The sequence below is a fragment of the Phallusia mammillata genome, chromosome 4, assembly GCF_965637545.1.
Source record: "Phallusia mammillata chromosome 4, kaPhaMamm4.hap1.1, whole genome shotgun sequence".
NCBI classification, from domain to species: Eukaryota; Metazoa; Chordata; class Ascidiacea; order Phlebobranchia; family Ascidiidae; genus Phallusia; species Phallusia mammillata.
The window spans coordinates 27,261,607-27,274,366 of NC_137255.1; the positions used below are offsets into that span (position 1 = coordinate 27,261,607).

The window sequence follows — 12,760 nt, forward strand, 5'->3', positions numbered from 1 at the left end:
TACTTCTTATTAGTATCGTGAACATTATATCACATGATGTTCGATTTCCTTTTTTCTGATTTATTTGTTTAGTTTGAAAAATCTAAATCTAACTGAAAATCGTATCTAACTGAAATCATATATATGATTCTGTGGATGAAACATCAAATCTTAGATTTTTGCGTGGGGGGTTTGCTTTTGCTAAAACGTGACCGTTTAAACGCATACTGTATGTGCTTGAATTACAGTCATTTACTGGTAAAATATAAAACTGACCGATATAGTTTAGACATAACAGTACTTTTACGATTGATGGGATTTGGATTGCTTCTGTTGAAGTAATGACGCTTCAGCGTATATTTGAAAACAGTTGTCTTTACTGTCTTTTAGTATAAGTTGGGGACTTTCCCACCGAAGTTTTAAAAATTTAGCAAACAAGCGAGTTTTGATTTTTTATCCAAGAAGCAGGGTCAGTTCTTGTTACTGGTATAAGAATTAAAGCATCGTTGTGTGACGATGTAATAACATGCAAGCACAATAAACCACACTAGTTGAACGTGTGACACGATTTCTCCGTCATCTTCTCACAAGAGGAAAGCTGCATCTTCACGAACTCCATTGTCCAGTACACCTTCCAAAATTACAAGAACCTTGTATAGCAATGAAGCATCAGTCAACACGGTGAGTGGTGTTTGTATTATAAAATTTATTTTCCTTAAATTGTGAAGTTTGGTGAAATTATTTCTAGTGGCAAAGTTATCATTGTTTACTTGCTGGCCAGATTGGAAAGAATGGTAAATTCTCCGCGCAATATTTTGGATTTTCCCTCTTAATCCGCGCAGACATAGGCTTTTGACGTGTAATCCGCGCAATAAAATCTTGTCCGAGCAACTTAGCACAGCTTGCATATAACTTCAATAAACTTTCTGTAAAATTTTATATTTATGTTGCACAATGAAGTTCTATGTCGTCACAAGCCTTATTTCGCGAATAATCCACGGAAATCAGTCAAGCGCATCGTTACTTACCGATCGTCAAGCTTGCAATGATATTTCTAATTCGCTAACGTAGTCGTTAAAAGTACATTTTATCAGTGTTTTTAGGACGTAGTTATGACATTAAAGTGACTGTCGGCTAGATCAGTTACAGAAATAATATTTTCTGTTTGACAGTTACTTAAAAGCAGTTTGGCATTCTGAAATTACTTCAAAAGAAAGAAATGTAACAGCAAAAATTGTTTGAATCGTTATCAGTGTTGCCAGGTTGCGCGTTTGTCGCCAAATTGGGCTACTTTTGATATCGGGTTGCGGGGTTGCGCCTTTTTGAGCGGGTTTGCAAATGAAATTTTCTACCGTATGACGAGTAAAGGCCTGTTTACACTATGCTTAGCGACGCCTAACCTAACCTTACCTTGCGACCCCTTCCGTTTACACTGCGATTATCGGTGCGTACCTAAGCTTACTAAATAATATACTATACGTCTTTTTTTAGCTCACGGAAGCTGTCGATGACCATAAATCACGACATAAATTTATTGTTACCTATTTTACATCGATAAAACTTTGTATCAATCTAAATTAAATCATATTTTGTTAGTAAACATGATTTTGCATCTTGGTAATCATGTAGGATTGTTCTGGATGTTGTTCCATAGATTCGAAATTTGAGAGGACTGTCTCAACTGCCAACAGAATCAGTCAGTAAATTAGAAAGTAGGAATATATATTTCGCCTAATAATGGCATCATCAGTTCCTGAAAAACGCAAAATATCAAGAAATGTAAAACAAACACAATGTTCTAAGCAACTCAACAACGCGAGTGTCGCCAAACACAAAATCGTTAAAAACCTTGCAAACCCAGCAACGCCTGGAAAACCTAAAGGTAACACCTGTGAAAACCTGGCAAGACCTACACCATGGACAAATGTAAAGAGAAAAAGGGGGGTGGCAAAAAGAAACCAAGGCGCTCGCAACTAAAAGCCGATAAAACGATAAAAAAGATAAAAAGAAGATAAAATTAAAAAATTAAACTGCCGTAAACCGTACCCAAAGGCCGTGCAATTACTGACCACTGACACACACAAGTCACACACAAGTATGAAACACGATCACGAAAATTATCGAATCTTGGGCAGCAACATATTTTGAATATTAAGCGTTGCGCCAGTAAGTTTCAGCCATTTGGCTTCGCAGTGATTCAAACGATCAACATTGGGTTGCTCCACAAAGGTGACCGTAAAACATTCCGCGATATCTGGTCTCTTCATAAATATATCGTGGTGGTGGATGGCGAAGTGATGGCCCAGCGAGGCGTTGTCATTGTCACCGCTGGTTTTAAACGTGTTCCACACTGTTTTTAGTTTGTTTTAAGGTTTTTAACGATTTTGTGTTTGGCGACACTCGCGTTGTTGAGTTGCTTAGAACATTGTGTTTGTTTTACATTCTTGATATTTTGGTGTTGATCTATTGCGTTTTTCAGGAACTGATGATGCCATTATTAGGCGAAATATATATTCCTACTTTCTAATTTACTGACTGATTCTGTTGGCAGTTGAGACAGTCCTCTCAAATTTCGAGTCTTTTAACAATTTGCACAGTTATCGTCGGTATGCATGGCGGCTGTTGGAGGTTTAGATATTGCCCATCCACGACAATTTCTCTTGTTCCATAGATTTGTGACATATTTATCTTACTTTTATGTTTCTATAACATGTAGTCCCCTGTGATAGGGTAAATGTATATTTTAAATGCACTTAATTACAAAATTTAAACACAATAAAACACAACATGCAATCATAACCATGTAATAAATACTTAAATTGAAGCCAAATAACGTGTCATCATTTATTTTTGGCAAATGAACCAGCTTTTTTAAATCAGAAACCCGTACACAGCGATAACACAAACCGTTTGCGCAGGTTCAAGCAGCTTGATATGCAGAAAAACGCTCGGAAGGCGATCGCTCGCTCATTTCTACCAGACTTGAGCGCCCGAAATCAGTCAAGCGCGAAACCAGACAGAAAAAAGGAAACAAACAAACATACGCACGTTTGAGCGAGCGCGATACGCATAGTGTAAACGGGCCTTAATGATTGCATTATTATTGTGACGTCAAAAACGTTGTAAATTGAATTTTGACAAAAGAACTAATGAAACTGCCCAGAGCGTCGGAGATTTAACATCCAGCAGAGCAAAAGAATGCTTTTAGTCCATGCAATGCAACGTTCATTTCCAAACAAAGAAATTTAATAAACGTTTTCTGGTACCTTAGATCCGGGGTGTACTGCATGTAACTATATGGTCCAAAATTCAACTTTGTGCTTTCATGTACATATGTTGAAATATATGTACTGCCGTGCATGACCTGTGTATTAGTAAAATCTCCTATGTTACATATGTGACGTGTTAACTTGACCAAAGTCTATATAAAACACAAGTTGTCCAACCTATTGTTACGCATTAAAAGCTAAATTGCTTTTTTTCATGAAAATTTTTTTTTTTTTCAAAAAATTTTGCCTCTTATTTTTCATGTAAACTTAAAATATTTGCATTCAGCGTGCGTAATCACGCTCAAATGTTAGAACCCAAAAGTTTTATTTTGATTTTGCCTATTAGTTTCGCGTTAAAGCTCACCAGTTTGTAAAAATCGGACAACTTATGTGTTTTTTTTCTATATACCTGCTGTATTAAGTTGGACACAAAATGGTGTCCATGGAGCTCTATCGTATAACAATGGGTTGGACTACTTGTGTTTTATATATATTCAAGTGGGGTAAAAAAAAACAATTTTTTGAAACTTCGTTGCCAAACTTTTATGTTAGGCAACAAAAGGTCAGTTTTTCTTCCCAACAAAGCTGATGGGGCTACTTTTATAGTTATGTGTTAAGTTTTTAATTTTACTAAAAAACAAAAAATATATTTGACGAAAACTGTTGTTGTTTTTTAACCTGAAAAAGGTACAAAAAAAAACAATGTCGGGGTAAAAAAAACAAGTAGACATTAGGACCAGTTAAAAAAAAATAGGTGGCAGTTGGAACTTTAATTGAATTATATGAACTTAATTAACCATCTTGAAGTCAAAGATAAGACAGAAATTTCATTAATACATTTGTTACAATAAATAAGCCAAAAAAACACAAGCCACATCAATTTTTTTGTTTTCTAAATTCTGCAAACCAAACTTGCAGCAGTTAGCAAACTGTTTGTAAACTAATCACAAACATTACTGCCAAGGTAGAGGTGTATATAGAATACATCGTTCAGACGTTTCGACAATCTCTGTTGTCATCATCAGTGCATGTATTCTATATACACTACTACCTTGGCAGTAATGTTTGTGATTAAACTACTTTTCAAGTCCGTGTATGGTGTTCCTATGTTTGTAAACTAATTAAACACTCTTAAATGGATGCCAAGACTTTCCATGGCTTTATACCTTTATTGCACTGCATTTATTGCCTTTGATTTGTTTTGTTTTTTTCATTTAACTGGGTTTTATTAGTATGCAACTATGTTTAAATAGAGCTCACCCACTTACAGGCCTGCCATGTAAGCCACTTTTTGAAATAAAGTTTTATTTTCTGTCCAAAACTAATTGAATTACCCCAAAATGAATTGATTCCCCCCTTTTCATTACTTTTTGGCATTTTTCATAAGGCCTGGACCCAAATTTGTATTGTCAGCAAGGCAGGTATACTTTTTGGTAAAAAACTTCTTCAAAGGTAGGTCCCAGAAGCAATTTTGTACAGCTTTGGTTTAAATACATGTTTTATAGGCTTACTTTTTTATTTTCTCAACTTCCAGGTGATAAATAAAAAAAATTGGGCAGAAAAAAAATTTGGGGTGTAAAAAATACGTTTTTTTTACCCCATTCCTATAGAACCGTTTGGGGTAAAAATGAACAACAGGATATCTGAAAAAATATAGAAGCTAGCCAAGTGGAGTCTTTTTTGTTTTATAGGTCATAGTTATGTGTCATAACTTATGACACAACACAGACAAAAGGTCATTGACACCAAACTTATAATAAAAAATCTGCAGGTAAGTTTCTAAAGGTTGTTGAAGACTTTTCAACATACGAATTTTACTACCCATGTTTCAATCAGCAGAACATTGCCTAAAAACAAAATCTGAAAATGATTTATGGCTTATTGTTTGGGCACAGGATAAGTACATCTGGTGGCCAAAACATCAGCAAAAATACAAGTTATGGACTGTGGTGAATGTTATTTCTATGTTGTGTTCCTGTTTACCTTGTTTCGTTTTTTCCTTTCCGTTACGTCCCGTTACTTCCTTCCGGTCATTAGTGTTTTGTCTCGTTAGCGGTAGGATGTCTAGTTTTCTCTTGCGTTTGGGCTTATTTGTTTTCTACATTTCCTGAGTCATTTATTGTTTGTGTTGCAGATACATTGCTGTATTTTTACTTTAATAAAGCCAGAGTTAAATTAACTCCTCAATGGTCATCACAATTTATTAAAGTAAATTAAATTTTCATCATGGAAAAGCAGCAACTACCCAGACCGAAGGAACTCACAATAGACACAACGTATCCTGAAGCTTCAAAAATATTTACATATTGGCTAAGGACCGTTAAAGACTATATTGCATATCTTGAAGAAGGCAGAAGTGGTTCCTCTCCGGCCGTTAACAAAACTCGAGTAATTATAAGTTGTCTTTCACCTTCTGTGTACCCACTAGTGGAAGACGTCGAATCTTATGACGATATTGTGGCAACTCTGCAAACCGCGTACGTAAAGAAAAAGAACAACGTGTATGCTCGTCATCTTTTTGTCAGCCGCCATCAACAAATGGATGAGGCCGTAACAGAATTCGCACAAGCTTTAAAATCTTTGGCTAAAGATTGCACTTTTAAAGTTGTATCGGCAAGTGAGTACAGGGATGAATTAACCAGAGATGCATTTATAAATGGTCTCGTTTCGCCGTTTATACGACAACGAATTCTGGAAAAGGACGAGCTGACACTTCTCCAGACCATAGAACTTGCTGATAGCCTCGATCGCACACAGAAGCAGGCGGCAAGCATGGGCAGAAGCCAGTTAGCTGTATCTGCTGTGCCTGGAGCTCAATCAGCTGAACAACACTCACCAGTTTCACGAGATGATAATTTAGTATCGTCAGAACTGTTGGCCGCATTCAAAAGTGGAAAAGCGCGCAAAAGATGTTATTTTTGTGGTGGTGGCTTGCACACCAGCCGACGTTTATGTCCTGCACGCAATGCAATGTACATTGCAACAAACGTGGCCATTTTGCAAAGGCTTGTTTAAAGAAACCACCTGAGGCCGACAGCGCGGTATCAGTAGCTTCTGCTTCAGGCGCCCTTGCTTCTTTGGGCTTGTTTGCCGATAACGCGCACTGTTCATCAAGAATAATTGCGTCTGCCCCAAGCGGGCTCGGTCCCGCAGTTGCCAAAGGAAACGTTAAAGGCCAGATTGTTGACGTGTTGATAGACACAGGTGCATCAGAAAACTTTATCAACAAGAATGCTGCTGGGCGATTGCAACTTACAGGACGCGGGGACTCGGAACAAATTTCGTTGGCAATGCACAAAATGGAGGCCAAAATTGAAGGAAGAACAGAAGCTAATATCACATTGTTGGGTCGAGAATATTCCAATTTGCAACTCGGTGTAATGCCAGATCTCTGCGCTGATGTAATCTTAGGACAGAATTTTCTTAAACTACATTCGGAAGTTGTTTTCCAGTACGGCGGACCTAAACAACCATTAAAAATACCTCTTGTTAAGACTCGCCCAGTGCTTAATGTTTCAGCTGCCAAACTGAAACCTTCGAGAATATTTCAGTTCTTAAGGTACCTGCAGCTAACAAGGCCCATTAAAAAACTATTGCGTATAACTGAAAAACCATTTAACCGTTCCAGGCCAAATTCGGCATGATTGTTGCGGAGGTTGATATTAAACATCCATTAGATTTTGAGGACGTTTGCAAGTTTTGTTTTTGTAGGATAACAGTTTAAAAAAAATTAAAACTTGGGCCTTAATACAAACCTATGCTGTTAATAAAGCCCAACATTTTCATGTTTTTAAAAATAGTCTAGAAACCAATCAGACTCATTTGTACTTTGCTTCGGTCAAATAAAAGTTCAAACAAGCAACGTTATTAACTCATATTACACATATACTGTTAACTAAGACATATATAACTGTTAATCTGAAGGTACTAAAAAAGAATAAACGACCCGTCGACATTTGACAACCTAAAATACTAAATGAAAGATTACTTCCACAAACATCTTATTTGGACTTTTTATCTCCCTAAGAAAGCAAAAAAGCAAATTTTGTGCATATCAGTCGCTTTTACTATAAAAGAAACTTGAGAAAATAACAAATTATCGTTGGGCCTTATTGCAAGCAATGGCTGATAAACAAAACCGTAATAAAATTTATTTGAAGTAATTCTTTTTTCCAGATCGGATAATGCTCCAATTAAACTAAAATGACCCCATTACTAATATATCTCAATAAGTTTTCATTTCGACAACACAACCTTTTCATTTTTGCTACCAATTTTAACAAAAAATAATAAAAAGTTGAAAATAAACCCTTCTTAATTTGGATTGGTCATGATAACAATTACATATAACTTGCAGGTCCAAAACTTTGTAAATCATTTAAAGTACATATATATTTTAAAATTACATCTAAACGAAAGCAATTTTTCTGGCACATAAAAAAATATTAGCAGTGGGCCTTATTACCTTCCGGGCCTACATACCTTCAGGTACCTTAGATCCAAGCTGCAAACCTATTGCCACAAAGTCACGCCGATATAGCTCTGATGATCGCAATTTCATCGAATCGGAATTTAAACGTCTGCTGGCGGCAGGAATCGTAGAACCAGCAAAATCACCTTGGCGAGCCCAAGTGTTGGTAGTGGAACAAAACGGAGGAAAGAAGCGTCTTTGCATCGACTATTCAGTAACTATTAATAAATTCACTTACCTAGATGCTTATCCTTTGCCTCGAATCGAAGAATTAGTGAACAAGATCGCAAATGACACTGTATACAGTTCATTGGATATGAAGTCCGCTTACCATCAAATTCCACTGTTTCCTGAAGAGAGACCAATGACCGCATTTGAAGCCAATGGGAGGCTGTATCAGTATCGCCGACTGCCCTTTGGTGTAACTAATGGAGTTGCAGCGTTTCAGCGAGTTATGGACGAATTTATACAGCGCCATAGATTAACTAAAGTGTATGCGTATCTTGATGACTTGACTGTAACTGGTGCTACCGAAAAAGAGCACAAAGAAAATCTTGACCGTTTGCTGGCGGCTGCCAGAACTGACGGTTTGACTTTTAATGAAGCAAAGTCAAAAATTGGTGTGAGAAGTTTGGACCTACTTGGATATCGTGTGTCCCACGGGGAAGTACGTCCTGATCCAAGCCGTTTGCAACCGTTACTCGATATACGCCCGCCGACTTCTACTAAAGAACTGAAAAGAGTGAATGGATTATTTGCATACTACGCGAAATGGATTGTAGATTTCTCGGAAAAGGCTCTACCCCTATTGTCAGCTACTGAATTTCCTCTGCAAGGTAAGCCTCTTGAAGCTTTTAATGTCTTGAAATCTGATCTTGGAAAAGCAAGCTTAGGGGCAATTAAAGACAACGTTCCGTTTGCATCTGATTATGCCGTAGCAGCGATATTGTCACAAGATGGTCGACCCGTGGCGTGCATGTCCCGTACGCTCAACAAATGCGAGCGAAATTATCCTGCTGTTGAAAAAGAAGCTTCGGCTATCATCGAAGCCTCTCGTAAGTGGTCTCAATTTCTCAAAGGCAGGCATTTTACTTTAATCACCGATCAACGTTCCGTTAGCTTTATGTTCGATCAGAAAAATCGAGGAAAAATTAAGAATACAAAAATACTTGCATGGCGCCTTGAACTTGGTCAGTTTAGTTACTTTATTCGTCACAGACCAGGAATTTAAAACGTTGCACCCGATGCCATGTCTCGCATTTGTGCTTCCGTCACATCACCTAAAACCTTACGTGTGATTCACGAACAGCTGGGTCATCCAGGTTTTGCCAGACTGTATCACTTTATCCGGACCCATAATCTTTCATATACAAGTGAAGAAGCGAAAAGCGTCGGGCAACAGTGTCAGACTTGCGCAGAAATCAAGCCTCGGTTCTTTCAACCTGTTCCCCAATCCCTAGTCCAATCAACTAAACCGTGGGACCGATTGTCAATTGATTTCAAAGGACCTGTGAGAGGACCAAATCCATACTTACTTGTAGTTATTGATGAATATAGCAGATTCCCTTTTGTCTTTCCGTGTTCTGCGATGACATCTAAAACAGTAGTTAGTTGTCTAAATACTCTTTTCTGTCTCTTCGGTTTTCCTGCTTACATACATAGTGACCGAGGTCTGTCGTTTATGAGTCGCGAAGTTAAACAATTTCGTTCAGAACGAGGCATTGCAACAAGCAAATCTTCTCCATACCACCCAACAGGTAATAGCCAATGCGAACGCGCAAATCAAACTATTTGGCGCACCATTAAACTTCTGTTACACAGCAAAGGTTTGTCAGAAGAAAAATGGGAAAGTGTTCTAAATGAAGCTCTCCATGCAATTAGGACATTAGTTTGTACAGCAGTGAATGAAACGCCATATGAAAGAATGTTTCGTTTCCGAAGAAGAGCTATGTTCGGAGCATCGAAAAACAACTAGTATTTTTGTTTAACATTACACCAGTTGAACGACATATTTGTTAAATATGCAACCTGGTGGACGAAAACACCTGTTCAGCATTTTCAACAAAAAATATGTTATAACAGAGTTTTATTGTTTCTTTTCTGCAGCCAGATCCACATAATGAGCATGCAAAGTGATCTCTTGTTTATAAAGAAGCACATAATGGAGAAGGTATCACAAAACTTTGTAGACCAGGGGTGTGCTACTTTCATTACTGATAGCCAAAATGCAATTAACATGATTAGATCATAGGCCACATCCTGAAGTAACTTGCTTTTGTGTTCACCAACCATTCATGCATTTCAATAAGTTACTAACAGAAGCATCTATTACCGAAATAGTTTAGTGGGCTGCATTTGGTTTGCAGGTTGCTCACAACCTGCTCTAGACATTTCAACAATGAAAACTACATTTTTTTATTCACAACAGAATCTGAAAAGCTGAACCAAAGTCTTGAACTGTTTGATGACAGTAATGATGATTTTGATGATTTTTTATCTTCACTTCCTGATTCTGTAATGAATGGAAGCCAACCATTGCCAGGCCGAGTAAAAATAGTCTTTGTTTTGTGTTTTAAATAGTGTTTACTTCTTTTTGCACCAAGCCTAATTGTGTCAAGTGTAGTGTGTAGAGCACGCATGTCAAACTTAAACAACTTTGAGGGCCAAAAGCAAGCTTTTAAGTAAGTTGAGGGCTGCGCTATCGAAACATTTGTTACAATGTAACATCACAACAACAAAATACGTGATTTCAAAGTAAAATGTTCATTATTATCATTACCTACATTAAAAAACAATATTGTAATAAATACGAAAGACATATATAGAGAGTAGCAGAGTGAAAGAACCAACTGTGCTTTATTGCTTTGTGTGAAAACAATGGCATACAATGATGCAGCAATTGCATCCCTGATTCTAAACATGTGCCATTTCGATCATCCTATTAAAACAATGCATGTACCACTAATAGAGAATGATTGTATCATTTAAACTCACTGGGCTGACAGGGTATTCTGCCAAAGTTAAACACATAACTTCTAAAAGTTACTTTGCAGGCCTGCATAAACACTCTTGGAGGCCTGTAACGGGCTGTGTGTTTGACACATCTGGTTTAGAATATGCTCCAAAGAAAAGTGTATGATCAAAAGTATTAGTTTAGCCTGATTTTGTCATTATGTTGCAGTTTAAAGCAAGTGAATTGCCTGATCATGTATTGGAAAACATTTTCTCATGTTTGCCGATCCGAGATATGTTACTGTCCTGTTCGCTTGTTTGTCACAGATGGAAAAATATCATCATGGATGAAAAGGTAATTGAATAACCAAATGATAAAATTAATGTAAAAATGTAAAATAAAAACTTGAGCTTGAAAATGATTTACCTTAGTTTATCATCTTGAAAACAAACTTACAAAAATTATGAGTTGATTGCTGACTGAGCAATTTGTTCAGTTTATGTTGTGGAAAAAGTTTTATCACAAAGTTCGTGATAATGATCAAGAGGCAATAAGTCACATTGAGGGTTTGCTGAAGTCAACTGATTTGCTGATGGAAAGCACAGATAATGATCCTCTTGTGGCATATCGTATTGGAAATATTATCCGGTGTCTACAAAATATAAATTTAAAAATTTATTGTTTTTACTTTTTGAGGAATTACACAAGTCAACAAAAAATACTGAAACCATCTATAGTCACTGAAAAACTTTTGTCACCTAAGGAATCTCCTGCAGACAATAGAATGTAGAAAAGAAAGATTCTTGCTTCTTATCAGTAGTATATTTCGACTGTTTCATGAAGAACAGGTACAAAGCATAAATCATTTCTTTAAAAACAGAAATATATATTTCGCCTTGAATACAGGCATCATCAGTTTCTGTAAAAAAGCAGCAATGTTAAGAAAATGAATCCATTGCATTCCAATCTCCCACAACGCAGGAACTTTTGGCCAACAGTCTTATTTCTTCAAAAAATTGAAAATGTATGCCACAAGACTGAAAAAAAGCAGAGAAGCAATCTGCTTTTTTACACAAACTGATGATGCCTGTATTCAAGGCGAAATATATATTTCTGTTTTTAAAGAAATGATTTATGCTTTGTACCTGTTCTTCATGAAACAGTCTAAATATACCATCTATAGTCAATTGTAATTAAACAAGTGTATGTATGTCATTCAATTAGGGTAAAAACTGCTTTGTGTTGGTTGACATAACTGATTTAGCATTGTTGTTTTGTGTGTTTTATAGATTTGCAAGAGAAACATCCATTAGGGATGTTTGATAGTGATTTAATGAAGGGATTGTTCCGATCATTGAACAAACATCCATTGTACAAACTTTTCCATGACTGTGACTAACAGAAGAGTTCTGTTATTTAGTAACAATGTATGTAGAATCTAACACCATTTTGGTCATGGTGTGCTGTTTAAAATAAAGCATGAAAACCTTAATTTAAAAACATATTCTGTATTAAGTTAGTTTGAAGAAATTTATTTGTTTCAGTTGAAGAATGACTATGATGTCTGGGTTATTTGTACCACAATCTTGCTTCTTTCACCAGATGAAAATCATATGCAACGTTTAAAAAACAAGTTATGTTGCTTCAAACCTTTACCCATGTGATGGATTTCCTTTACATGTTGTCACTATTAATGTGGATGCTACATCGACATCAACTGATGAGTCAAGAGTAAGTTTCTAATTTGAGTTTAACAGTTGAACAAACTACTGACTTCCCAGACTTTGCTTTTTGACCCAACTTTCTTGCCCTTCAGAAGTACATAAATAAATAAGATAACACAATAGATTAGTGACAGGTCTTATGGTTCTAGCTAATTTGATTTAGGTAATAAAAGGTCAAATTTGCCAAGCTTTCACTTGGAGTAAACTGAAATATACAAACCTTATTATGAAAAGATGGTATAAGTTTTTTTAGTTTTAGATGGTAATTTGTTCATCTGTAAAAGTCCAGAAACTGATGACAAGGAACTTCAGTTTTCAAGATCAGTTTTTAAAGGATTTTAACCACCAGTTGATCTCATAGATT

General features: G+C 36.4%; 1 protein-coding gene across 1 annotated transcript; it reads left to right on the forward strand.

Moving 5' to 3' along the window:
- The first annotated feature begins 10,078 nt into the window (after positions 1 to 10,078).
- Positions 10,079 to 11,462, forward strand: LOC145223718 (F-box DNA helicase 1-like). Its single transcript, XM_080090110.1, has 4 exons — positions 10,079 to 10,266; positions 10,901 to 11,026; positions 11,169 to 11,320; positions 11,369 to 11,462. Exons 1-4 carry the CDS (start codon positions 10,237 to 10,239, stop codon positions 11,460 to 11,462), a joined length of 402 nt encoding a protein of 133 aa, XP_079946236.1. The 5' UTR covers positions 10,079 to 10,236.
- Positions 11,463 to 12,760: the final 1,298 nt, after the last annotated feature.